Source organism: Gymnoscopelus braueri (assembly GCF_963280865.1).
Source record: "Gymnoscopelus braueri genome assembly, chromosome: 14".
Lineage (NCBI taxonomy): Eukaryota > Metazoa > Chordata > Actinopteri > Myctophiformes > Myctophidae > Gymnoscopelus > Gymnoscopelus braueri.
In genome coordinates this window covers 30,478,479-30,501,798 of record NC_137619.1, presented here as the reverse complement: position 1 = coordinate 30,501,798, position 23,320 = coordinate 30,478,479, and the positions used below count along the sequence as shown (strand labels likewise).

The following is a 23,320-nucleotide window of genomic DNA, read 5'->3' as shown; positions in this document are numbered from 1 at the left end:
CTTACTCTATATGTTTAGATCTGATCTGCTTGGTTGGAAAACACACGGCACATTATGACAATTTGTGTTTAGAATATGTCTCATATTTTCACTATTTTAATGTATTATTTATCATTTTATTTTAATTTAACTGAATATGTTTGTGCGGCGGAGAGGAACGTTTATCACTGATAGACGTTTCCCGGTAATGGACGGTTAGATTTCAGAAGCGCAATCACTCGCTATGGAAGTAGGGAGTTGTAGTCAATATTGCAAGTTTGCAACAAAACAAAGGGCCCTCATTTGTGGTTCGAACTCCATTTCCCATGAAGCAATGCGAATACTAAGCAAGGTATCCATAAGTGTTGCCATGTTGACTTATTATAAGCGACTTTGGCCTTATTTTTCTGTAAAGTTGCTTGTAGTTGCGGGTTGCGTTTTTTTGGGGCTTGTTTCTATTTTAATGTTGTTTAAACAAGTGGTTCTTAAACATTTTGGCAAGGACCCCAGATTAACATGTATTTGTCCATGCCGTGCCCCCCCCTTTCTAAAAAATAGTTTGTGCCAGGGACTCACCCCCGTATCAGATTTGTGTTGTTGAAAATGATTCAAAAAGATTCCAAAATTCCCAGAAAATATTTTTGAAAATAGCAGATCTCACAACGCGTCACAACGTTGTGAGCTTGTAGACCGGCTATTTTCCAATAGCCGTAGTCATAGCTTCTTTTGGGCGTGTTTTCGTAGACCTGGTTGCTTATTTCTCTCGCCGAATCTGGCAACACTGGTATCCATGACAGCCGTTTTGATTGGTGTTGTTGTGGTGCCTTTTCTCCTCTGAAGTGAAGTGCTGATAGATCACAGATATTCTCATGTACTCAAATGAACTGGAACAATGGACAACATCACGTTATTTAAAGATACTTTATAGGACGAATTGATGAGGAGAAATGTCTTGCTTTTACGTCCCCTATATGGCTATACATCTCTATATAATCTTACGGTCAGCTAGCTAGCTAATGGTAGAATAGCACATCATCATAATACGCTACATAAAAACATTACCTGCCATAATTAACAGCATCGTAGTAGCTAAAAGCAGGCTACAGGCTCTCTGTGATGAATGGTGTCGGGGTGTAGAAGAGGAGATGTCCGTCCTCTGTGTCGTGGACCTGGAGGAGGCCAGTGGGATGAGAGCGGAGGGCTTGTGCCTCTAAACCCCCAGACAGAGGATGATTTCTAGATACAACAGACGGCCTGTTTCGCACAAACTCGAGATGTGAGTAGAGAGCTGTTTAGAACAGTGTTTTATGGGGATACAGGTCAGGATAGGTGGCAAAGGGACATCTGGGCACCTCAATGTAAAATTGGCTATTTTGTCCAAATTGTCAAACAAAATTAATATTTGGAAAATATTGTCTTAAGCAGTGGTGTAAAGTAACTAAGCAAATTTACTGTACTTAAGTAGGCTACACCTTTGAGGTAGTTTTACTTTACTGGAGTATTTCCAATTTTCAGTACTTTTACTTCTACTCCACTACATCTCAGGGGCAAATATTATATTTTCACTCCACTACAATTATTAGAGAACTTTAGTTACTAGTTACTTTCTAGATTTTGATTATTATTACAAAACATACATTAACCACTTCAGCCGTATATATATTTCAGCCATTGCGACGCATTGTGAGCATGTAGATCAGCTATTTTCAAAAGGTTTTTTGTTCATATTGAACTTGAAATAGGACATTCTGCACAATGACTACTTTAACTTTTGGTACTTTAAGTAATTTTGATGCCAATACTTTTGCACTTTTACTCAAGCAATTATTTTATAGGGGACTTCAACTTGTAACAGAGTATATCTACATTGCAGTATTGATACTTTTACTTAAGTAAAAAATGGGAGTCCACCACTGAATGTAAAGTATACATGATGTGAACATGCACAGTACATCATTATCAGACTTAATTTCATCCTTCAACATCTTGTTAACGCCCCAAAATGACTGGATATGCAGGTTTTGTAGCAATTTGTAGCAATTGTAGAAATATGAGACCGTTCTAATCATGTATACTTTACTTTACTTAAAAACATTTTCAAAACTTTAACATTTTGGAAAAAATAGCCAATTTAACACTGAGGTGCCCACTCTCCTGCCCACTCTCCCACCTATCCTGTTACCATTTAGTAACACAGGGAAATGTTCTGTAAAAACAAGTGGATGCTGCATAGTCTGGCGACCACTATCGTGTGTCAGTGTAAAAGGAGAATTGTATTGATTCCATTAGTGTTAGTATAGTCCATCTGTCATACTTAGGTCAGTCGATGGGCTTTACACACAAGTGTGATGGCAATATATTTTCAGCACTGAAAATAAATAATTAATCTCCTAGTAAACATCATTTTTTGGTGTGCAGTGTTGGCTTTTTTCAGTTTGAAGTTTATTTAATACTACTTTCATATCAAACAATTCACAGTGATCCTTGCCTATAAGGTTTGCGATTACATACCTGCTTCTCATTGTTTCATCAATGTCCCCAATCTCTTTATTGGGCAGCCGTGGTTTGTCCCGAAGCAGTCTTGACCACCACCCTCTCCCAGAGGAAGCAGATGATAACCAGGTCCCTCAGCATTTCCTCCATGATCTCCAAGAAGCTGTTTCCGCTCCCAGGTAACTGGGACAAGAGCTCTTTGTACAGGCAGTCCACTAGATATACCAAATCCAGGTAACTTACATATACACGGACTAGCCAGCAGAGCTTGGCAGATGAAGACGTGGATCATATATAGAGACAGATAGACAGACAGACAGACCACCACGCCCTGACTGCTGTGGAGACAAACGGTCGGAGACATGATGAAATTCTTAATTTGCACACTTTTCAGTGTGCAAATTATTATTTTGAAGTTTTGAACTTTGAAGTAGGTGTGTGGGTATTAACCACTTGAGCCCTCTAGTCTTTGAGAATCGGACTGGATTTACACTACTGTACTTTGACCAATTTGTTTCTATACCAAATCCAAATCTCTTTGCCAAAAATAGCCGATCTACAAGCTCACAATGCGACGCATTGGAGAATGTCTCCCCCAGAATATGGATGCTGGGGTTCAAGTGGTTAATGTGAATCGTTTGTTGTTGTTTTAAATATTTTTAATCAAAGTTCCCATGGGACAATAAAGGCACAGAACTGTCTACAGCTGGCTGTATTGTTCAAACAGGCTGACTAGAGAGAGTGCTTAGGCCCACTTAGCTGAGTAAAACATTCACAATTGTTCTAAACACAATTGTCACCTTGCTTGATTTTAAACCTAAGAGCTGAAATTACTCACAACCAAGGATAGACAATAGATGCATTCTCTCTGTGCAGCTGGCTCTTATCTGGGTGTTCTGTAACTGAACACCTTTTGGAAGAGGCCAATGATTCTCAAAGCTCTGAACATGTGAAACCGGACGCCTAAGAGCAGTGGATTAATTGATATCACATTGCCTTCTTCAGACGCTCGTATGTGTAGTTAAAAGAATATTTAATGAGTCCGCCTGTTAGAATATTCAATTACTTTTACCTTTGCCTTTTGATTTCCACATGGAAAACGCATGCCTTTATCATCGCCAATGTTTTGTGTTGAGCGACTATTTATTTTTTCACTTTTACTCCCAGTTCTCCCCATCTATACCGTGGTCCTCGTCACTGTCAAATCCCACTGTTGATCTGGGGAGGGTGTATAAAACCACATGCCTCTTCAGATAAACACGGAGTCAGCAGCTGCTTCTTTTCACCAGACAGCATGGAGTTTCACAAGGGAGAGTGTAACACGCACAGAGGTTCACACCATCTTCTCCTTGAACTTCTAACAACCAGCAGGAGTCCCTAGTGCAGCATCAATGCTTCCAACCTGGCTTCCCACCAGCAAACACTGCATGCCAACAGTATTCGTTGGACAGGAAGCGATTCAGAGTGTAGACAGTGGTCTTTTGATTGATTGATTGATTGAATACTTTATTAACAGTTTGCAAAAAGTACAGAGGTACAGTTATACAATAATGCTAAAAGGATAAAACAAAAAAAAGCCCTGAGGGCTTGTTTCCATTGAGGTCCTATGCATTCAATTCATCAAGACATATAGTACTATACAAGAAATCATCAATACTAGGAGCAGTAAAAGTGTATTTACAGAAAAACTAGTGTTTTACCCCTCGCTACCCAGATGCCCTGGCTGTCGCCCATCAAATCGAGTGTGACAATAACATCATGCTCTCGTCCTTTTGATAAACCGAGATGAAGCCACGTGGCAAATGTTCTTATATATAATTGCCTTTCCTTCATGATACCATCTGTTATTGTCATTGAAACATACAGTGTGGGGTGATTTGAGGTGGGATGAGATGGTAAACTTTTAACATAAACTTCTAAATGCCTTGCATTGACTTTTCCTGTCCCCCTTCTCCTTCAGTTCGGAGACATCGGCTGCCTCAGGCCGGTCTGACTGTCCCACTGTCATCACAGGAGACACCACCCAGTCCTGGTCGGGCATCCACAGCTATACCGGCACCGGGATCTCCACAGAGAGAAGCTCTGAGTTCTCCTGGGGATATGATGTGAGTGTCCCTCTCTCAGCTCATTCCCTCACCGAATGATCCCCCACGGGATTAACCCATTCATTAAACGTTGTCATGTCAAGGACCCCCAAAATTATATGTATTTGGCCGCAGACCCCCATCTAAAAATATGTTTGTTCCAGGGACCCCCAAAAGCAATGATTTGAGTTAAAAATGTAAAAAAAATAGCAGATCTAGCTCATAGCCCGGCACGAAGAGACGCGCTATGAGCTTGTATATCTGCTATTTTTGAAAAGCCAAAGTATGAAATAAAACTTTGAGAACCAATGTCAATGTGCTACAGTATATATACAGTTAAAAAAATCTAAAATGACAGAAGCTTTCCCGGTTTTAACGGGTTATACACATACAAAGTCAAATCACGTGCTTTGAGAGTATAAACATTTTACCATAAAGTGTTCACAGCATCGCAGAACTAGAACACATATACTGTAAATACAGTACAGTATGTATGCACATCCTGTGTAGACCTTTTGTTGAGTAAAAAAAGAAATAAACAAATGGTCTTCTCACATACAGTACACAATATATAAAATGTATTGTCCTGTACTAGTCCATACCTGGGATGAATTCATCACAACATTTTGTTGCTTCAACATGTTCCTATTATCATCAATGTTGGCCGTCATCTTCAGTTTGCTTGGAGGCTTGAGTTGCTCCATCTTTCCACAGCTGGTACAGTCAAGTTTATCTTGATGCTATATCAATGTGACATTTCTTTGAAATGCTACTGGCTAGCTGCTATTTATTCCTACTTCCAGTATCCTTCTCTCACAATAAATCAGGTTCAGATGCTCATAGATGCCAAAAATGCAAATAAATATCTTAACATTTGGAACATTTAAAAACCAGTCCCTCAGTCCCTGCCTAGAATAATGCTCAATGCCCACTATGCAGATTCAGATCCATTGGCTAACCTGATGGGAAAGTTTGAGAATGTCTCACTCTGTACGTTCCCTCTTTGTTCAGACCTGTAGTCAATGTTTAGTTGCACTCGTATCGCTATAATGCACCTATGTACAGTACTGTCCACCTTCTACAACTCTAAAATTATTTATTTTGCTATATGTAGTTCCAGACTGCCATAGCAAAACAAGAGACTTCCTATCACACACACACACACACACACACACACGCACACACACACACACACACACGCACACTCGCAGTCCCAATCTACCCCTCTCTCTGTCTCCGTCTCCGTCTGTCGGTCTCTCTCTTTCTCGCTCGTTCGTCATCTTCTTCCACTTTTTATATCACCAGAGCTCATCATTATGCATGTTATTATAGCCTGCAGTAAGATAAACACAGCTCAGCAGTGGGGTGCCAACCATTGACGACAGCTCGAATAATAAAAGGCTCACCACAATGTGACACTGAGTGCAGTAATGACTAGTGTCTCTCTGTCTCTCTTATTCCCCTATTCCCCCAATCTTTTCTTGTGTCCCACAGGAGTTTGACAAGGCAGCATCACGGCAGGTGCAGCAGATGTTTGAGGAGATCGACAGAGAGCTGTACGAGGGGACATGTAGTGAGGGAGGAGGAGGAGGGCAGCTTGAGTGTCGGCTGCAGGATGAGTGTCAGCAATGGGCTTCCAGGTTCCCACACCTCCGGTAGGTCCCTATGAATCCACTTCTCCCTCCTTATCCTTAAGAGGCAAAGGCCAGAAAGGCCAGACTATTGTTTAGAAGTGTAAATACAGTATATCTGTTTTCAGATATGCAAAGCCCTGATGATTACTTTACTACATATTGATCTGCCCCCCCATTTGAATATATACTAGACTGGCACCGGCCTACTCGCGAAGATGCAATGTGGGAACGATGCAAGCTGGGAATGCATGACCCAGCCTGTTATGCAATATGTATATGGGCATGTCGGTCGGATGGGTGGTTCTAGACAACTGGATGTCTGTGTTTGTGTCCAAAAGTCACAAACACAGGAGAGTAACATTTTTACAGGTTACGTTGATTTGGGCGTCATCAAAAATCAAGAGGGGTTTATTTGTCACTCATTCATACTAACACAACAATACACTATAACAATATAACAAGATGATAATAATAATAATAATAATAATAATAATAATAATAATAAAAAAATTATAATGATGTTGATAATAATGATATTATTATTATTTATTTATTTTGATTATTATTGGATGTAATTAAGTAAAAATAAGAATATAGATAAAAAAACTAATCTATGCTCGGTTAATGCTTTATGTTTATGTATGTGTATTTCCATCTTTGTTCTCCAGGATCCTGGGGACTCAGCTGGTGTGTTCCAGTGATGAAGGCTTCCAGTGGTATGCCACCTCAGGGATGGACCCCTCCGCTAGTCAACCATCAACGCCCAAGGACAGCGGTGTCAAAGCCCAGGAGAAAGATGGCGGTGGCACAGAGTAAGCAGCACTACCACTGACTGACTGACTGACTGAAATTAGAAAAACAAGTTCAAGTATTTGCTTAAACTGTACACAGTCTTTGATCTTATCAAATATTCTGGACTGCTTAATGGGGATTAAATAGGGAAACAGATTTTCCAGTAAAAAGTACAAATACATAAAGTTCAAAACTTTATTCAACTTAATTTCATATACTGAGGGCATACTGAAATGGCTGGTGGGTGTGACAGCTAGGGCATTTAATTAGTTCATGAAAGTCACAACAAATCTTGTAACATCTTTCTACCCTGACTGTCTTACTGGCTGCTGTGACAGCTGACTGCTGTTAGCACATCAATTATGGATGTCCGCTGGTTGGCTCTGTGGTTTTGTGACCTAGATACCGTGGCTTGTCAAAGGATCAAGTCAGTTAGCCAAAGTCCCTCCTGTGGGTTGGCTGTGATAAATGGTTTCTGGGACTCCCTCGTTTGCTTGAAGCACAGCAGTCAATGCCACCGACTAAAAACTTCTAATCAGATGATGTGGCCACTGGCCAGTGGCATTTCAGTCTATAAAACTAATTATTGTATAGTTTCACCTTGCAGTACAAGCATATTATATGGTGACATACATGCACAATTGATCATTTGTATATTAGAATTTATACTAATGTCAAACAGATTTTCATGTTTTGTTTTCTGACCATATCCCTTCAAGTGCACTTATATGAACTGGGAAAATCTGCTTTCTTCCATGATGCTCCAGAAGAATCTACAACTCACGCTAAAAATTAATGCCTCAATATCCTATGGACAATTTAATAACCTGCGCTTAAATCTCCCTACCTCACTATGTAACTGTTTTTAACGTACACATTTTTAGCTTTGGTCTTATTTAGTTGTTTCTGTGTTTTATATCTGTATGTGTCTTAATTGGTGATCTTTGTGTGTGTTATCACGACAGAAGTGTACCAGTGAACAATATAGCTTACTTATCTGTGCGTGTCCTTGTCTTGGGTTAGGTTGAATGTGCAGGGAAGGAGAGCTGTAATGGTCCAATCATCATCAGTGGAGTCAGATGCTACACCTGGCGCCCCTGGTGGCATTAAGAGTCATGACAGGCCCAAAGTAATTGAAGCAGAGGGCTTGATGGAGGAATACCTGGCCTTTGACTTCAGGGACCTGTGAGTCACTGAATATCATCACAATACTTGGAATTAGTATTAGTAGTTTAATTAGAATTTGTGTATGTCTTCATTTTGTCCTAAGTCATGAAAACATACTGAACGTTACTTACTGAACATGCATGAATAATTTAGTCAAGACTCTTCAAATCAGTCTGTGCTTAAAGGAGCACTTCACCCCTGGAAGAAGTTCCAGGGGTGACCACAGGGGGGACCACAGGGGGACCACAGCGTATCACTGCCTATAACTTCAACTCCCAGAATGCTTTGGTGCCTTGTGGCAGGGGAGGTTCCATGTGGGTGTGATCTCCAACAATAACATCCAAACAGCATGCCAGTGTCGCCATGTCTGCTTATTATAAGCGGCTTCTTTCTAAAATGTAGTTGATATTTGGGCTTGTTTCCAAATGTTTTGATTGCTGTTTAAACCAGTGGTTCTCAAACATGTTCATGTATTTTTCCACAGACCCCCATCTGAAATTATAATTTGTGGCAGGGAGCCCCTAACAAATATGTGTCAAAAATATTCCACATTTTGAAAAGCAAATAAAAATATTTTGCAAAAAATCCACATTTTGGACTTTTTCCCCCTCAAGATTTTTTTGTAAATAGCAGATCTACAAGCTCACAATGGGTTGCGAAGCGTTGTGAGCTTGTAGATCAGCAATTTTCAAATATATAATATCCCATGTCTAGGTAAAGTGCTCTTGGCATAGTTATTTTTCTTTTGGGCTTGTTTTCATAGACCTGGCTGCTTATTTCTCTCACAATATCTGGCAACACTGGCTGTCCTCGCAAACGTTCATCTAGTTATATATTATGTCCAAGGATTCGTTAGTGATGTCATATCACTGGGACATATAAGTATCTTCATGCAGTTTCACTTCCGTGTCGCATAGTATTGACATCACTGTCACATCCTTGGTATTATGATCCTAGCCTTTCGTGACGGTGTTTGTTTACCAGCGCTGCTACTCCACGCTGTATTTTTTTTTTCAAGCTTGCGCTTATGAAACACTACACAGGATTATTATTTCATGTCAACATTCAAGTACAACTATCAGAAGATAACTCAGGTAAAGTAATGTCTCACTCTGCAAGGGCCGCTGGCCGCAGCTAATGGGAGTGGCCGAGTGGCGAAAGAAGGTTGAACAAAGTGTTACGGACACCCCATTGGGGCTGTCTTTTGAGATGGTCTGACTGAGACACGCCGAGACATGTAGTGCGGAAAGGAATGAGACCAATCTCTCATGATGCAAATAACGTCACGAATATTGCGAAGATTACTAGATATCTAAAAACACAGATTATTCACAAAAAAAACCCAGGATCTTGTTTCTTGACTCCTAAACTTCATTAAAAGACCGAAAACTTCTTCCAGGGGTGAAGTGCTCCTTTAAGTGAGTGCACATTCAAATTTAGTCTCGGATTACCTATCTCCAGCAAGTCTCTACAAGTTGATTTTCATACCTTATTTACATAAATGGAATCCAATGGCTTCCTCAAAAGAGGAACTGGGGAAAACAGACTGCCAGCGCATTTTCATATTCACACACACACACACACACACACACACACACACACACACACACACACACACACACACACACACACACACACACACACACACACACACACACACACACACACACACACACACACACACACACATTATCATAGTACTTGGAGGCCAGTATTGTAATTGTGATGTGATGTCATATCATTTAGATGACACCAGGGATCTCCATATCCCCAGATACAGAGATTTGTGGATTTATAGATATTTCTGGAAAACCGCTGATCCTCTCAGCATGCACTCCCTGAGGTCCTAGGCGATACACACGCCAAGATTGAAGTCGATCGGTCAGGTGGTTCTCGTGATATGTGGGGACACACTCACAGACAGATACACAGAGATTATGTGCATTTATATATAGATAACTTGTAAACTCCTTTCTAGTGATTACTGACCCTCCCTCATTGCTGTTGTGTGCAGAGATGATGAATCGGAGAGGGAACGTTCGGAGTCGGGCCCGAGGCGCCACTGTCTGCCTCCTGTCTCACCGTACCGCTGCCGGCGTCAGGCCGTCCTGGACCTGCTGTTTGATGACGTGTGGAGACAACTGGTTGGTTGGATGGAAGAGCTGGTGCAACGGTACTGGGAAGGCTGCGTCTCAGGTACAAGGATGTGTTGAACCAGATAGTATTTAGTATCTTCTGTTTGGTTGCCAAGTTGGATCTTAGGGTTGAACATTATTGATTCCTACACATTATCTTCATCATACCCAAATAAATAATGGCAAAATATGTATTTAGCCAGATGCCATAGAAGTTTAGAACTGCTCTCATAGCCCATCAACTATTTTAGAGACACCAAATAACTTGAATATATACATTTGGATAGCAAAACAATATAATTTTAAAATGTACTGTTTAAGCCATGTTATTTATAATATAAGGAATCTGGGACTTTTTAGAAATAGACATTTTTAGAAGGGATTTTTTTGTCTCCGCCAGGCTGAAGGCTTTGCTGAGACTATGTTTTCGCCCCAGTCCATCCGTGCATGTGTCCGTGTGTCCGTCTGTGTACAGCTAATCTCCGGCACCATTGGCCCGGAGGCTCTGCTCGAAATTCTGGCCTGTTATAGCGCCACCAGGAGGCAGATTTTTGCAAAGCATTTTTTTTATATCACTCCTACATATTTTGTCCAAACATCACGCAAATCGGTACACATTTTCTCTATAGTCATGTCATCAAGGCCGATTTCATCCTGATTGACTTCTACTACCTGGCCTGGCGGAGACCTGTGCTCCGAGGAGCACATTTTTCGAGTTATTTTTAATTTATGTCAAATTCCCTTGATTACCTACACACATTTCTATGGTGAGCTTTTCATTGATGCATAGTAGTCATTCTAACTGTAGTGTAATCTACAGATGATGAGAAAAACTCAGTGACCTTCAGCCTCGCCCAGCCGGATGCACAGAACCCCTTCATGTTTCTGTCCACCCTGCCCACACTGCTGCCCAAGCTGGGCCAGGGCAGGGTGCCTCAGCTTACAGCCGGCCTGCAGTCCCAGGTCAGTGGACGGGCCAGTGGTCCTGTTAAGTTTGTGAGTGTGAGGGTCAGTTCATCTTCAGTGGAGTCAATGGACTACCTAAGCCGGCTGTAATTCAGGAGTGATTTAGATATTTATTAATAGTGATTCCTGAAGTAGACTAAAGTGAATTGACGCCAATCTTGGGGGACACATAAACATTACATTGCACTCTCTCTTTAGGCAAGCACTAGACCAGATTAATGACAGTTGTTCCTGTATTGCTCCAATCTATTATTAATCAAAGACCTGGAAAATAGTATCATACCGTAGTCACTGATATGAATAACTCATTCTGTGACCGCTCGCTTATATGTACGCTTGCACGTACCGTGTGGGAGGGAACAATTATGGTATACCGTCTGAAAAAACCTAGACTACAGCACTGGTGATATGTAAATGAAAGTTGTCTTTTTGGTGTTGATAGCTGTTGCATATATATAAAGCACCTCATAGTGCCATTGGCGATGCAGTCTCTTAGCACCTGCTCACAAATCACGTTTCCACAATCCACACTCTTGGATTGGCCAACATTTTTTCACTCCTGTCTATAGTCTTTTCTTTCTTATTCAGTGCTGCCAAATCATTAACCTGTATCACTGTTGTCTTTCCCTCCCTTTATCTGGTCGTTTTCTGTCACTTTCTCTGACCCTCTCAAGTTTCTTTCTTTCTCTCAACCTTATCTTATTCTCTCTCTCTCTCTCTCTCTCTCTCTCTCTCTCTCTCTCTTTGTTTTTCTTCCTTTCATTTCGTCTTTCTCCTGTGGTCATACTTTCTTCCCTCTCAAAGAGCACAAAGTCAAGGGGCTCAAAGCACAAGTCCAGGCGGAAATCGAAAAAGCAGAAAAAGCCACCCACTGTATGTACTGTAACTCCCTCACTTAGAGCCCAAATGGCAGTGCAGTGTATGCACACCGTCCATTGTAACTCGCAATTTAAAAAAAAATCTGCTATTATAAATGTGCCTTTAAGGTATAAAGGTGTCATTAAGGTATTAATCAGTTTTCTCTACATGTTCTTTTCTGATTTTAAGTACTTTGTCTTAATTACATCTCTCAACAACAATGTTGGAATGTATTTTCTTGATCATGTCTTCTTATTGTCAGTGTTGGCTGGTGGTGTGGTAGCACTCCCGACTTCACACTTGGAAGTACGGTTAAATTGGGTTAGTCTTGCGTCGCCAGACGAGACTTTTGACATCTAAAATTAAATGTAGTTGCCAGAACAGTGGTAAGAATGGCCAGTAACAAACCTGCAATACGAAGGACCGGCCTAAAGTCTTTGTATTGGTGCTGCATATGCAGTTTAGTTTTTAATTTTTTCTTCTTTTTTTCCGATCTCCACATTTCTTTCCACACAGTTTTAGTAACTACATTGAATTTAGATCATATCGGTAGGTAGAGCTCTCCGATCTTTTGGCTATGCGAGACAAAACTTTTTGGTCACTGGCCCTTCGTTGTACCTGTCTAACTCTGGATCTTTTTGCCCCCCCACCCCCCACACACACCCTCTTTCTTTCCCTCTCAACTTTCTCTTCATCCCCCAGCAGGGCAGCAGGGCACCAGGCACTGGAGCAGTGGTGACCCACCACAACTTCAACGACCTCATCATGATCCACGGCATCCCGCTGCAGCAGAGGAACCTGGGGATGCTGGACAGAGCCCAGTACGGAACACACCACATGAGCAAGGCTTTTTATAGTGATGTACTTAACCCATTAACCCATTAAGACCTGAGGCCGATTCTAAACATTTTCTAAATCCTAACAGTTTTTTGAAAAAAAATCTAAAAATAAATGTAAACGATTTTTCAAAAATAGCAGATATACAAGCTCGTATGAGCTTGTATATCTGCTATTTTTGAATAGCCAAAGAAATCTAAAGTGACACAGATGCGTTCCAGGTATTAATGGGACCTGAGGCCGATTCTACATATGCCTTCTAAATCAGTAATTCTCACAATTTCACGATTTTTCAAAAATTTTAAAAAATAGCAGATGTTTCGTGACTGTGAGCTTGTATATCTGCTATTTTTTAACGCAAAAAAATCTAAAATTACACAGATGCTCCCGGTTTTAATGGGGTTTTAACTGTGTATTATGACGTCTGTTGTACAAACCGTACATGTAACACACAATCGTAGAAATACATACCAGAAATAATGTTATTTTAACCTCGTAATGGGTAGGGGGGAAGAAAAACCCAAATGCAATGTACAGTAGATCACTCTCAGTATTTACTCTCCCACCATAGTCTGAAAACTCACCTCTTCAAGACTCCCCTTAAGCCCCTAGCCTTATGTATCTGTACTTGTTGCCTATTTAGATGTATATTATTGTATGTTGTGTACTTGTTCACATGTATGTTATTTAGCTATATGTTGCAGAGATGCGAAGTTGTTTTTTAGATGTTGTTTAGACAGATGCTGCTAGGTTTGATGCTGTCCTAGTTACTTCGTGGTACTTAGCCTAATTGTTTTCTTAGCACTCTAATTACTTGACTGCTTTACCCTGTTGTTGGTTGACTAGGGTTCACTTTTCCATCTTGCACTTTGTGAGTTGCTCTGGATAAGAATGTCTGCTAAATTTCTAAATTGTAAACTGTACCGGTATAGTAGTCAGGAAATGTTTAACACAGAGGTTTATTGGCTGAAACCAAGGCAATAACACGTTGCATAGCTACTGTTTAATTTGAAAACAAAAGGGGAAAAAAGAAAGGGACATTGCTTCTCCCAATGTCACACGCATTGTAAAAAATCACACCCCGTGTGAAGTGGGCGGTGTCTTGCTAGCTAATCACAATACTGAATGGAGTCAACCAATCATGTACAAAACATTAATACATTTATTGAAACACTCTTTATGATGGAAGAAACCATAACTTAAAAAAAACAAATTTATGTTTTTTTTTAAAGTTATGGTTTCTTATATAGGGCTATGCACATGTGTCATGTGACACTGGCCAATCACAGTCCTGAATAGACTGTGATTGGCCAATCACGGTGCAGGGTTAGGCGGGGTACATTTTTGTACATTTTTGGCCAATCACAGCGCAGGATTTTGTTGTACAAATATCCAAACCTCACTTATAGGGGCGGTTTCACCGCCCAAAAATACCTTGTCATTCATAGGGGTACTACAGCCAGTTGGCAGCAGGAGTGAGTGCACCAGTTATCCATTTTTTATCCCTTGTTGTCCATTATGTGTGACCTTTCCACACGGCAGAGAGCCAGAGGAGAGGGTTTCCCATAGACCGGGCTCCAGTGTGGTCCCTTCCAGCAAACCACGCCCCCGCCGGGCCCTGGAGCAGAGCTCCTCCTCGCTGTCCCGTCCGGCCCAGTCGGCGCGACGTAGAAACCCTCCGCCCCGCACGCTGCTGCCGCTGGGTCCTAGCCTGATTCAGTCCAGTGCAGCGGGATCCATGGACGAGGTCGTCCGCGGGACACGTCTGTGAGTGCTCACCGGAGCACCCGGTTTTAACCTCCACTAACCCACCCCCCCCCCCCCACCACTCCCTTCTTCTCATCCTAGCTCTCGTTCCCTTGTGGTCTCTGAAGTGCCAGAGAGAGATTACTTTGACAGAAGTTTGCCTTTCAACTTGTGCCTGGTGGCACTCTGCTCAGAAGCAGAGAGACTGTGTGTCTGTGTGTGTTGTGTTGGGGGGGGGGGGGGGTACTGATACAGTAGGATGTGAACTTGTCATGAACCACAGGTGAACGAGTAACAGGAAAAAGTATGTCAGTTTTCGTGTGTTTACCATGGTAATTGTGCCCCAAAATCCAGTGGTTGTGGAAATGATGAATGTTAGATGCATTGAATGTACGATCGCATATTTTGCAAGCGATCAATGTTTTTGCTCTTTAGTGGGGTGTACATGGTGTGAAATGTGTGTATTTGTGTGTCCATTTCCACAGACCCACGGCCAATGACCGCATGACCTCTCCGTTGATGCCTCTTAGCAGGAACATTCTCCTACCCCCCATTAGTACATTAGAGATAGAGTCCTCCCACTCAGGCCAGCATTTGAGACTCATGCAGGTACAGCACTACTCAGCTAAACTATATTTACAGTAAAACACATTGATAAGCACTGTTAAAGCGCAGGAAAAGTAAAGGAATGACAAACTGTCATTAATGGCATTGTTGCTTTTTGTTTGGATAGGGCAGTGACTGGAGTGACTGAAAAGTGCATAGAGAGGATGAATGACATGCAATACTATCCTGAAGTGGGAATTGAACCTAAGACATTGCTGTTTTGTGGTTAATGCAGTCACTGTTTAGGCCATGAGATATGTCATTAGGATCTAGGATTTTAGACTGAGCCAAGTTGTGTAACTATCTGCAGTTGGCATCTTATAAAATCTTGTCTATGCTAAAAACAGATTCTTTGTATACAACAATCAGAAGCATGAGGTGCTTTGTCTCTGTGTGTTTCTGTGTAGCGTCAGAAAGGCTCATCCAGCCGTGCCCACAGTGCCGTAACAGATGAAGTGGGCAACACACTCCCAAGGGATCGTCACCATGTATTCGACGTCTTCTCCCGTCCCAACACCACACATACATACAGGGTAGGATGCTGTATAATAGCACTGCATACTGCACAGAGGAAAGGCAATGGTAATGTACCCTTCTACGTATATAGCTGGAAAGCTTCAGTTAAACAAACCAGTAACAGCTTGGAGGTTGAGGCAACATTTTGACCTGAATGATCACCAACGAGTTCATTCTACATACATTTAGATACTGATCATTGTTATGCTGAGTATCTTTTTCTGCCTGGTAGGCTTTAATTAATAGTTTTGATAAATGTTTAATCTAATTTATGTAATGTATTTTGTGATGAAAGTGCAAATTATTTTGATGGTTAGTCCCATTGTACAGCCATATCTTCCCAGATCTTCATGTATTTCTTCCTACATTTTTTATTACATACAGCATTTTTAATTGTTCTTTGTGTATGAAATGTACTATAAAAATATGCATACGTTTGTCTTGCAAACCTCTGTTTCCAGTCAGACACCCCATACCGTCGCTCCTTCACTGTGCTGGACAACATCGGCCAGGGGCGGCCAGGCAGGGCTTCTGTGGCCACAGGTCAGCATTTCAGCTCTGATGTATCTACCCATCATTTACTCCATCTAGATATCACTTATAGAAAGTCTGTCACGTGGAGAGAATATAACACAAAAGGCAGCAGTCATGCAAGCACGGTTTGAATGCGGTTGAAGTTGTTAAGACAGGCTAAACAAAACAAAACAAGGATGACACAGTCATATTATACCAGCTTGTGCCAAGCTAAACCCCTTGAAAAAACTATGCAGCCGCAATGAGGCGCTCAGGTCAGGATTGTGAGAGATAAGAATTAATAGATTAATAAGAATGAAATTTGCTATGTCTAGTAGAAGCCTAGTAGTTGTACGTTATTTTTGTTTATGTTTAGAGTTGAGTTTGAATTAGATGTTGGATTGTTTGTGCCTGGAAGAGCGCATCAATACATCCACTAGTGAGAAGGCGCTCAGGATTATATTTTAATTCAGCAGTTTTTATTATAAGCCTAGTAGCGTAGTTCTAAGTTTCACTTGTTAATTTAGCATTTGGTCTTGTCACGACAGTAAATCAGCAAGTGTTGCACTGAATTTGGTGACCAGAGCTCTTACGCCCGTTCAGAGTATGGGAAGGCATTGCGGACTCCCCATTGGCTTAAAGGACAGCCAATGAGGAGAAAGTCACGTAGAAATCACTACTAGCGCAGTGACTGAATATAGACCAGCTTGCTCCACAAGCTGGTAAAAATATTTCTCTACAGGTGACATTTCTCAGTGCACCAATAAATGTGTTCCATTGTGTGTATTACTTCAGACTCTCTTGGCATTGGTGTGACAGGCATCAGTCTGGGCATCAGTAGTTCTTCTTTCCTGGATTCATTCTCCCATCACCCCCTGGGCCACTCGCCCATTGAGGATGAAGAGGAGCCAGACCCACAAGCTCCGATCCCAGGTAAGTAGAGTTAAGGCATGATTCCCAATCAGCATTTCCTGGCTGTGGAGTAGGCTTTATTGGAGAGGAACCGAGCTGATGGTTTCCAACTGAATGTATTGCTGTTATTTTGAGATCTGAATTACATTATCTCTAATTACAACTTAGAATACACACAACTCACCGAGGCATGGCGCCATGTGCAGTGCGACGAGTCCATTAACTCACAACATGTCTTTCTCACACCTCTGATCCTCTTTAGCTCGACTGGTGCCCGTGTCAGTGCCACCACGGGCGTACACACGCGGGGGTATTTCATCAAGAGGCAGCAGACCTGGTTTGTAGCTTCACCCCTCCACCTCCACGTCCCATTTTAACACAGCACAAATTAAGCACAACTCTGCTACACCCACCTGTGCCCTCAGATTTATTTTTCAGCAGTAGCAGAATACTTTTTTTGTATTATACTGTATATCGATTACCATTTTGTTTTCTAGAGGCCTATTTTTTTATGTTGGAAATTCAGCTTACGCAGCTGCCAAAGACGGTAACTGTCCGGTTAACTTCTCACTTTAAGTATATGCTGGATGTGTGTGAATTTGTATGCGTGTGTATGGCTTAGAATGATGTATATTTGCTCCAGCGTTCTCTCTTCTGGATGTATATTTGCATATTTATATTTGAACGTACTGTATGTTGCGCACTGTCCTCTGTGGTTCGTCTCCATAGCAGTAAATGACACACCTCAACAAACAGGGACAGAAAAGGACAACAAAAGCTGTTTTTAAATACGGACAATGCTTCATCAGGCTGTTTGGAACTGTCTTTTTCATAAAAGGACAACTTTAAATGCCTCTGTGTATCAAAGACAAGCACGGACGCATAGACAGAACCTCTCATCCCGTACCGTTGCACGAGTGGGATTAGACACCATCTAAATGGAAAGCTTCCAGTTGCCTTTCCCACATGCACTCCCTGTCCGTCAGTGATCATGGCTTAGTTTAAGCCCTTGGAGGCATGAGAAGGAATATTGATGCTGCATTACCCAGTGACAGACTGACAGGACACTGCACTGTAGCCATGGTGCTGTATTCATTGCAGCACCTCTTTAGTCAGACAATGTAAAGTTTGGATTCAATATAGACAGTTATTACACTGTTTAGTTAATGTTTTATGTTCCTTGTACTTAAGGGAGAGGGATTCCACGGAGTTCCACTCTGTGCAGTGTGCACAGAGTCAAGTGTGTGATGCACTGTATGTACTATGGTACATTTGAAACTATTCTCATCTGCAAAGGAGAACTCGTGTTGACTTTGGTTGTGTAATGAAGCCTGTGACACTCAGTCCCTTCAGGCAGAAGATTCTATGCTCTTACTTGGAACTGGAACAGTAACATCAAGCTACCTGCAGAAAAGGTGTTTCTCCCTTCATTCAGTTGTTACATCAGACAGCCTTGGTACAAACAAGAAAAACAAAGCTTGAAATGCAAAGTTGTTCTTTAATGTATTTCCTTTGAAGTTTAACACTGTATTTTATACAAAAGAATAAAGAGATGCGTACAAAAAATATACATATAAATGAGTTTGTCTTCTCTGAAGTTGTGGAATAAATGCTGATATTCAAAGAGAATAAAAGAAATATAGGCAACATTTTGATATCATAATATGACATACAATGCAATACAAATGCTATTACATATTCACATATTAGAGGTTGGGTATAGGCCAAGCTGTGAACAGCTTTGGATGTAAGCATATAGCACATTAATAATACATCTCAATCTATTTTAAGTGCTCCTATTGCTCTAAGGCCTATTCTGAACCAAGAAAAGCTTGTCTGCCAACATGACACAACTTCATACTAGTTTACTTTCATCAAAATCAAAGTATTCACTTTTTTCCTCTTACTTTGTGAGAGTTTCCTCCTTTTTTGGAGTATTTTGCTTCCAGGTCAGACAGGAAACTGTTAAAGTTCTGCTCCCTTGATTTCTGCCTTTGCTGTGGGATGAGTAAAAAGACACAAACATATACAGTATATATAAAATATCCCCTTTGTAAAAGATACAAAAACAAAACTATTTTCTTTTGATTACCATCACATGCAGCTAGCTATGCATGCTTTACCTTTAGCATCATTGCAAGACTGTCGTCCTGTTCACCGAGTCCCATCTCTCTCTGCATCTCCTCAGCTTCCTGTCTCTCTTTTTCAAACTGGGAGGAGAAACACAACCATCAAATTATACAGCTGTAATAAGTGTCCCACAAACATTTTCCAATAGGGCATAGCAGTGGCGGCCATTATCTGGTTCCACTTCAAAATAGTCAATGCATTTTTCCCATTGACATTTCCAAAAATATTTATATCAATTAATTTAAACCTAGAATCAAGCCATCCAGGGTCCTGGTGAATCATGACCATAAAAACCTTTTTTTCTGTGATTTTCTTTTTTTATATTTAATTATATGATATACTGTTTAATAAATACCCTTTGTTTTGCCGTTTTCAAAAAAGTTTTTTCACAGAATCAAACGTTTTATGTTCATGATTCACCAGGACCCTGGATGGCTTGATTCTAGGCTTAAAATAATTGATATACATATTTTTGGAAATGTCAATGGGAAAAATGCATTGACTATTTTGAAGTGGAACCAGAAAATGGCCGCCACTGCTATGCCCTATATTGGTCCTATTCATTGCCTGTGTCAAGTCAAATAAAATACGTGCTCACATTTATCTCTATCATATAAATGTGTGGAATGACAGTCCCCTGGGTATTCAACCCTAATCGACAGCGAAAACACAGTCATCCCTCACCCTATTCTGCCGTGCTTTTTTTTTTTTTTCACTCTCCTGCGTGAAGGCAGGGAAGGGAGTGACCTCGCCCGTCTGGATGGCATCAGAGATGATGCTACGGAGCCTGGGCTCCTCCTCTTGGGAGCAGCACAGCGCCGAGTCCATGATGACATCCATGTTCCCCTGGTGCTGGACGTATAGCTGGATGACGTCCTGGTGCTCCTCGTCCGAGCCCTTGTACTTCTGTTCAAACTCCAGGATGTCCTGCACTGTGATCTGAGAACACATACATTAATAATGTTAGAAGGTGACTGCTTTATATTTATTTGGTCTGATAGAGAGAGAATAGATTGACACAGATGACACGCGGTACTAGGTTCTCAAGTATGCACGTTTGTTTATTCTTTAACTATTAGCTCAGCCTCAGACTACTTTCAGCTCTGCAAGAGGCTAGCCATCTATGACAGTTTCTGTGTGTGTGTGTGTGTGTGTGTGTGTGTGTGTGTGTGTGTGTGTGTGTGTGTGTGTCCAGAGCTAAACCTGTAAACCACTGAACTCGTCAGCACCAAACTTTGTATGCGCACTGCCAGTAGGCAACAGATTTTTCCCCCCACGTGTTTTATACCTTTTCAAATATTTAACTTTAGTTGTACAGTATAATGGAAGTCAATGGGGCTGTGATTGCGCTGACCAAATTTGGAATCATACAGTATGTCATAGAGATGACTGATGATGTCACAGGCTGGTCACATGAAGTCTGAGATCCACATTGGAGCCACACCGTTTCTTTCCTAGTTATTTACTGCCAGGCACCATACACAGTAAAATCCGGTGTGAGAGAATTTAACCCAGCCTGGAAATGTACACAATGCACAATGACCTTGGGTCTCTCTAAACCCTGATGTCATACATAGTTTAATTCCAGGAAAAGAATGACCGCGTGTTCAGGTGACAACACAGTGAGACAATGCGAGGATGTGTGAACATTAACAAAGAGATCGAACATACAGCATCTGACTCATGTGTGACTCAGTGATGGATCATTCTACAGTAGGGCTGTCACGATAATGTCATTTTACATGACAATTAACTGTCGCTCAAATAATTGCGATTAACGATTTAATTGTGTTTCTGTCATTGAACATTATTGGAACATTATGACTAATAATTAAATTTCTGTTTCGGTTTTAGGCTTCGTAAACAAAAGGAGCACAGGGCAGATATGACAAATAACTTACACAATTTGATAACTTTATACCTTATATGAATAGTGGAAATAGCCGATCTACAATCACACACTATGTGATGCGTTTTGAATTTGTAGATCTTCTATTTCCACTATTTTTGAAAATACAGAAAAATTCAATTATCTCAAATAATTGTGACAGGTCTATTCTACAGTAATGAATAATCCTGTGGTTCATCACCTTAGGGAACAGCCGCCTCCAGTCCTCCTCCCAGCTTCTGTCGCTCTCTTCATCCACCACGCCCTGTTCATCGTAAACCTTCCTCTGCTCCTTGTCACTCAAAACAGAGTACAACTTCCCCAACACCTGAACAGATTTAAACATAGAACTTTATTAATCCCCTTGGGGAAATTCTGGTATTTCAATAGCCATTTTAAAGAAGAAACATTAAAAAAAGACAGATGATGAAAAGTATTAAGAAGAAAATAAACCAGTGCTGCAATGGACCATACAAGTACCAATAGATTACATAGTGCATAGTGTACAGTAGACAGACACACACACACACACACACACACACACACACACACACACACACACACACACACACACACACACACACACACACACACACACACACACACACACACACACACACACACACACACACACACACACACACACACAATAACAAGCTGTACAGTACTCCAACAGACTACCGTGCTACCGTAATAGCGCTTTGTGTTTGACAGATACACACTGTCAGTGGTGGAAGAAGTACTCAGATATATTACTTAAGTAAAAGTAGCAATACCACTACTTGTGAGCTTGTAGATCTGACTGCTATTTTCAAACATTTCAGTACTTTTACTTTTGGTACTTTAAGTATATTTTGATGCCAATACTTTTGTACTCTCAAGTAACATTTTGAACACAGGCCTTTTACTTGTAACAGAGTATTTCTACATTGCAGTATTGATACTTTTACTTAAGTAAAACATTTTAGTATTTTTTCCACCACTGCACACACAGTCTACCTGGAACTTCTCCGTGGCCCTTGGGTCTTCTGGTGCTCTGTCAGGATGAACCTTCAGAGACAGCTTGTAGTAGCTCCTCCGGATCTCTGCGTCGGTGGATTCCTGGGCGACGCCGAGCACCTCGTACAGGCTGGAGGAGCTGAACAGCTCCTGGCACCGGGCAAGAAGACCCATTGTAACAGATAGTTAAAAAGGTACCAACTTCTAACCGTGAAGGTAACGTTGAAGCCAAGGGTAAGGGGTTCCAATTAAGTCCCGAAAAAACCTTCTCAAAACATCTACGAACTTTGATGTTACTGTTACAGAATAATAACACAAGATTTTTCCTCTCAGCTTTCCTTGTCAATATTTGGCGCGCTGGCTTGTCAGTCACGTGTGATCACGTAAAGAAACGTGCTTACGTTATGTTACGCCCGTCGCCCCGCCCCTGCTTGTTGATAGAGTTATGGTTGATAGTTGTAAACTCAGATTAAGGCGGAAAGAGCAGTGGTGTAAAGTAACTAAGTACATGTACTCAAGTACTGTACCTAAGTACAACTTTGAGGTAATTCTTTGCTTTACTCGAGTATTTGCAATTTTCTATACTTTTACTTCTACTCCACTACTACATCTCAGAGGCACATATTGTAATTGTACTAGTTACTTTGTAAAACATACATTAACCACTTAAGCCCTATATACTTTGGCTAATTGAAATTAGCTGATCTACAATCTCACAATGCGTCCCATCGCGACGCATTGTGAGCTTGTAGATCTGCTATTTTCAAATGTTTTTAATACATTTTAAAACTTGTGAAATGGGACATTCTGCATAATGAGTACTTTCTACTTTTGGTACTTTAATTAGATAAAAAATTAGTAGGCTAGTACTCTGCAATACTTACCATCTTTTGACCGTACCATGCTCACGGTCATGTTCAGGTAAGGCTTTGTTTTGTTACAGCTTTATTGTTGACAACCTGTCAAACCAGAATAATGATCCCATTCCATTCCCCCAGGCTATTGTATTTAGAATATGTGCATCAGTCATTTCATTGATTATAGACTTTTGATATACAGATACCC

General features: G+C 41.0%; 2 protein-coding genes across 4 annotated transcripts; one reads left to right on the top strand and one right to left on the bottom strand.

The window, feature by feature from the left end:
• Positions 1-794: 794 nt before the first annotated feature.
• fam149b1 (family with sequence similarity 149 member B1) lies at positions 795-17,632 on the top strand. 2 transcript variants are annotated; one of them, XM_080448833.1, is made up of 15 exons: positions 795-1,255; positions 2,538-2,651; positions 4,433-4,577; positions 6,051-6,211; positions 6,859-7,002; positions 8,006-8,167; positions 10,164-10,345; positions 11,105-11,247; positions 12,814-12,929; positions 14,488-14,712; positions 15,177-15,300; positions 15,705-15,830; positions 16,275-16,356; positions 17,122-17,259; positions 17,501-17,632. In XM_080448833.1, exons 1-15 carry the CDS (start codon positions 1,209-1,211, stop codon positions 17,581-17,583), a joined length of 1,992 nt encoding a protein of 663 aa, XP_080304959.1. In that variant the 5' UTR covers positions 795-1,208; the 3' UTR covers positions 17,584-17,632. The 2 variants fall into 2 exon arrangements, with proteins under 2 accessions (XP_080304959.1, XP_080304958.1); XM_080448832.1 differs by having other exon boundaries at positions 12,811-12,929.
• On the bottom strand, positions 17,299-22,615 carry LOC308099947 (dnaJ homolog subfamily C member 9-like). Of its 2 annotated transcripts, XM_080448835.1 has the most exons (7): positions 22,256-22,615; positions 21,459-21,584; positions 20,053-20,307; positions 19,362-19,448; positions 19,146-19,235; positions 17,929-17,982; positions 17,299-17,597 (listed from the first exon to the last, which is right to left on the bottom strand). In XM_080448835.1, the coding sequence occupies exons 1-7, from the start codon at positions 22,427-22,429 to the stop codon at positions 17,586-17,588; spliced, it is 798 nt and encodes a 265-aa protein (XP_080304961.1). In that variant the 5' UTR covers positions 22,430-22,615; the 3' UTR covers positions 17,299-17,585. The 2 variants fall into 2 exon arrangements, with proteins under 2 accessions (XP_080304961.1, XP_080304960.1); XM_080448834.1 differs by lacking the exon at positions 17,299-17,597 and having other exon boundaries at positions 17,842-17,982.
• Between the last annotated feature and the right edge of the window lie 705 nt (positions 22,616-23,320).

Coding starts and splice junctions, on each gene's coding strand:
- LOC308099947 (XM_080448834.1), bottom strand. CDS start 22,429: ATGGGTCTTCTTGCCCGGTGCCAGGAGCTGTTCAGCTCCTCCAGCCTG. Junction 20,308..21,458: donor GGAGGCGGCTGTTCCCTAAG/GTGATGAACCAC, acceptor ATGTGTTCTCAG/ATCACAGTGCAGGACATCCT. Junction 19,449..20,052: donor AAAAAGCACGGCAGAATAGG/GTGAGGGATGAC, acceptor TTCTCCTCCCAG/TTTGAAAAAGAGAGACAGGA.
- fam149b1 (XM_080448832.1), top strand. CDS start 1,209: ATGATTTCTAGATACAACAGACGGCCTGTTTCGCACAAACTCGAGAT. Junction 6,212..6,858: donor TCCAGGTTCCCACACCTCCG/GTAGGTCCCTAT, acceptor TTTGTTCTCCAG/GATCCTGGGGACTCAGCTGG. Junction 14,713..15,176: donor GTCGTCCGCGGGACACGTCT/GTGAGTGCTCAC, acceptor CCATTTCCACAG/ACCCACGGCCAATGACCGCA.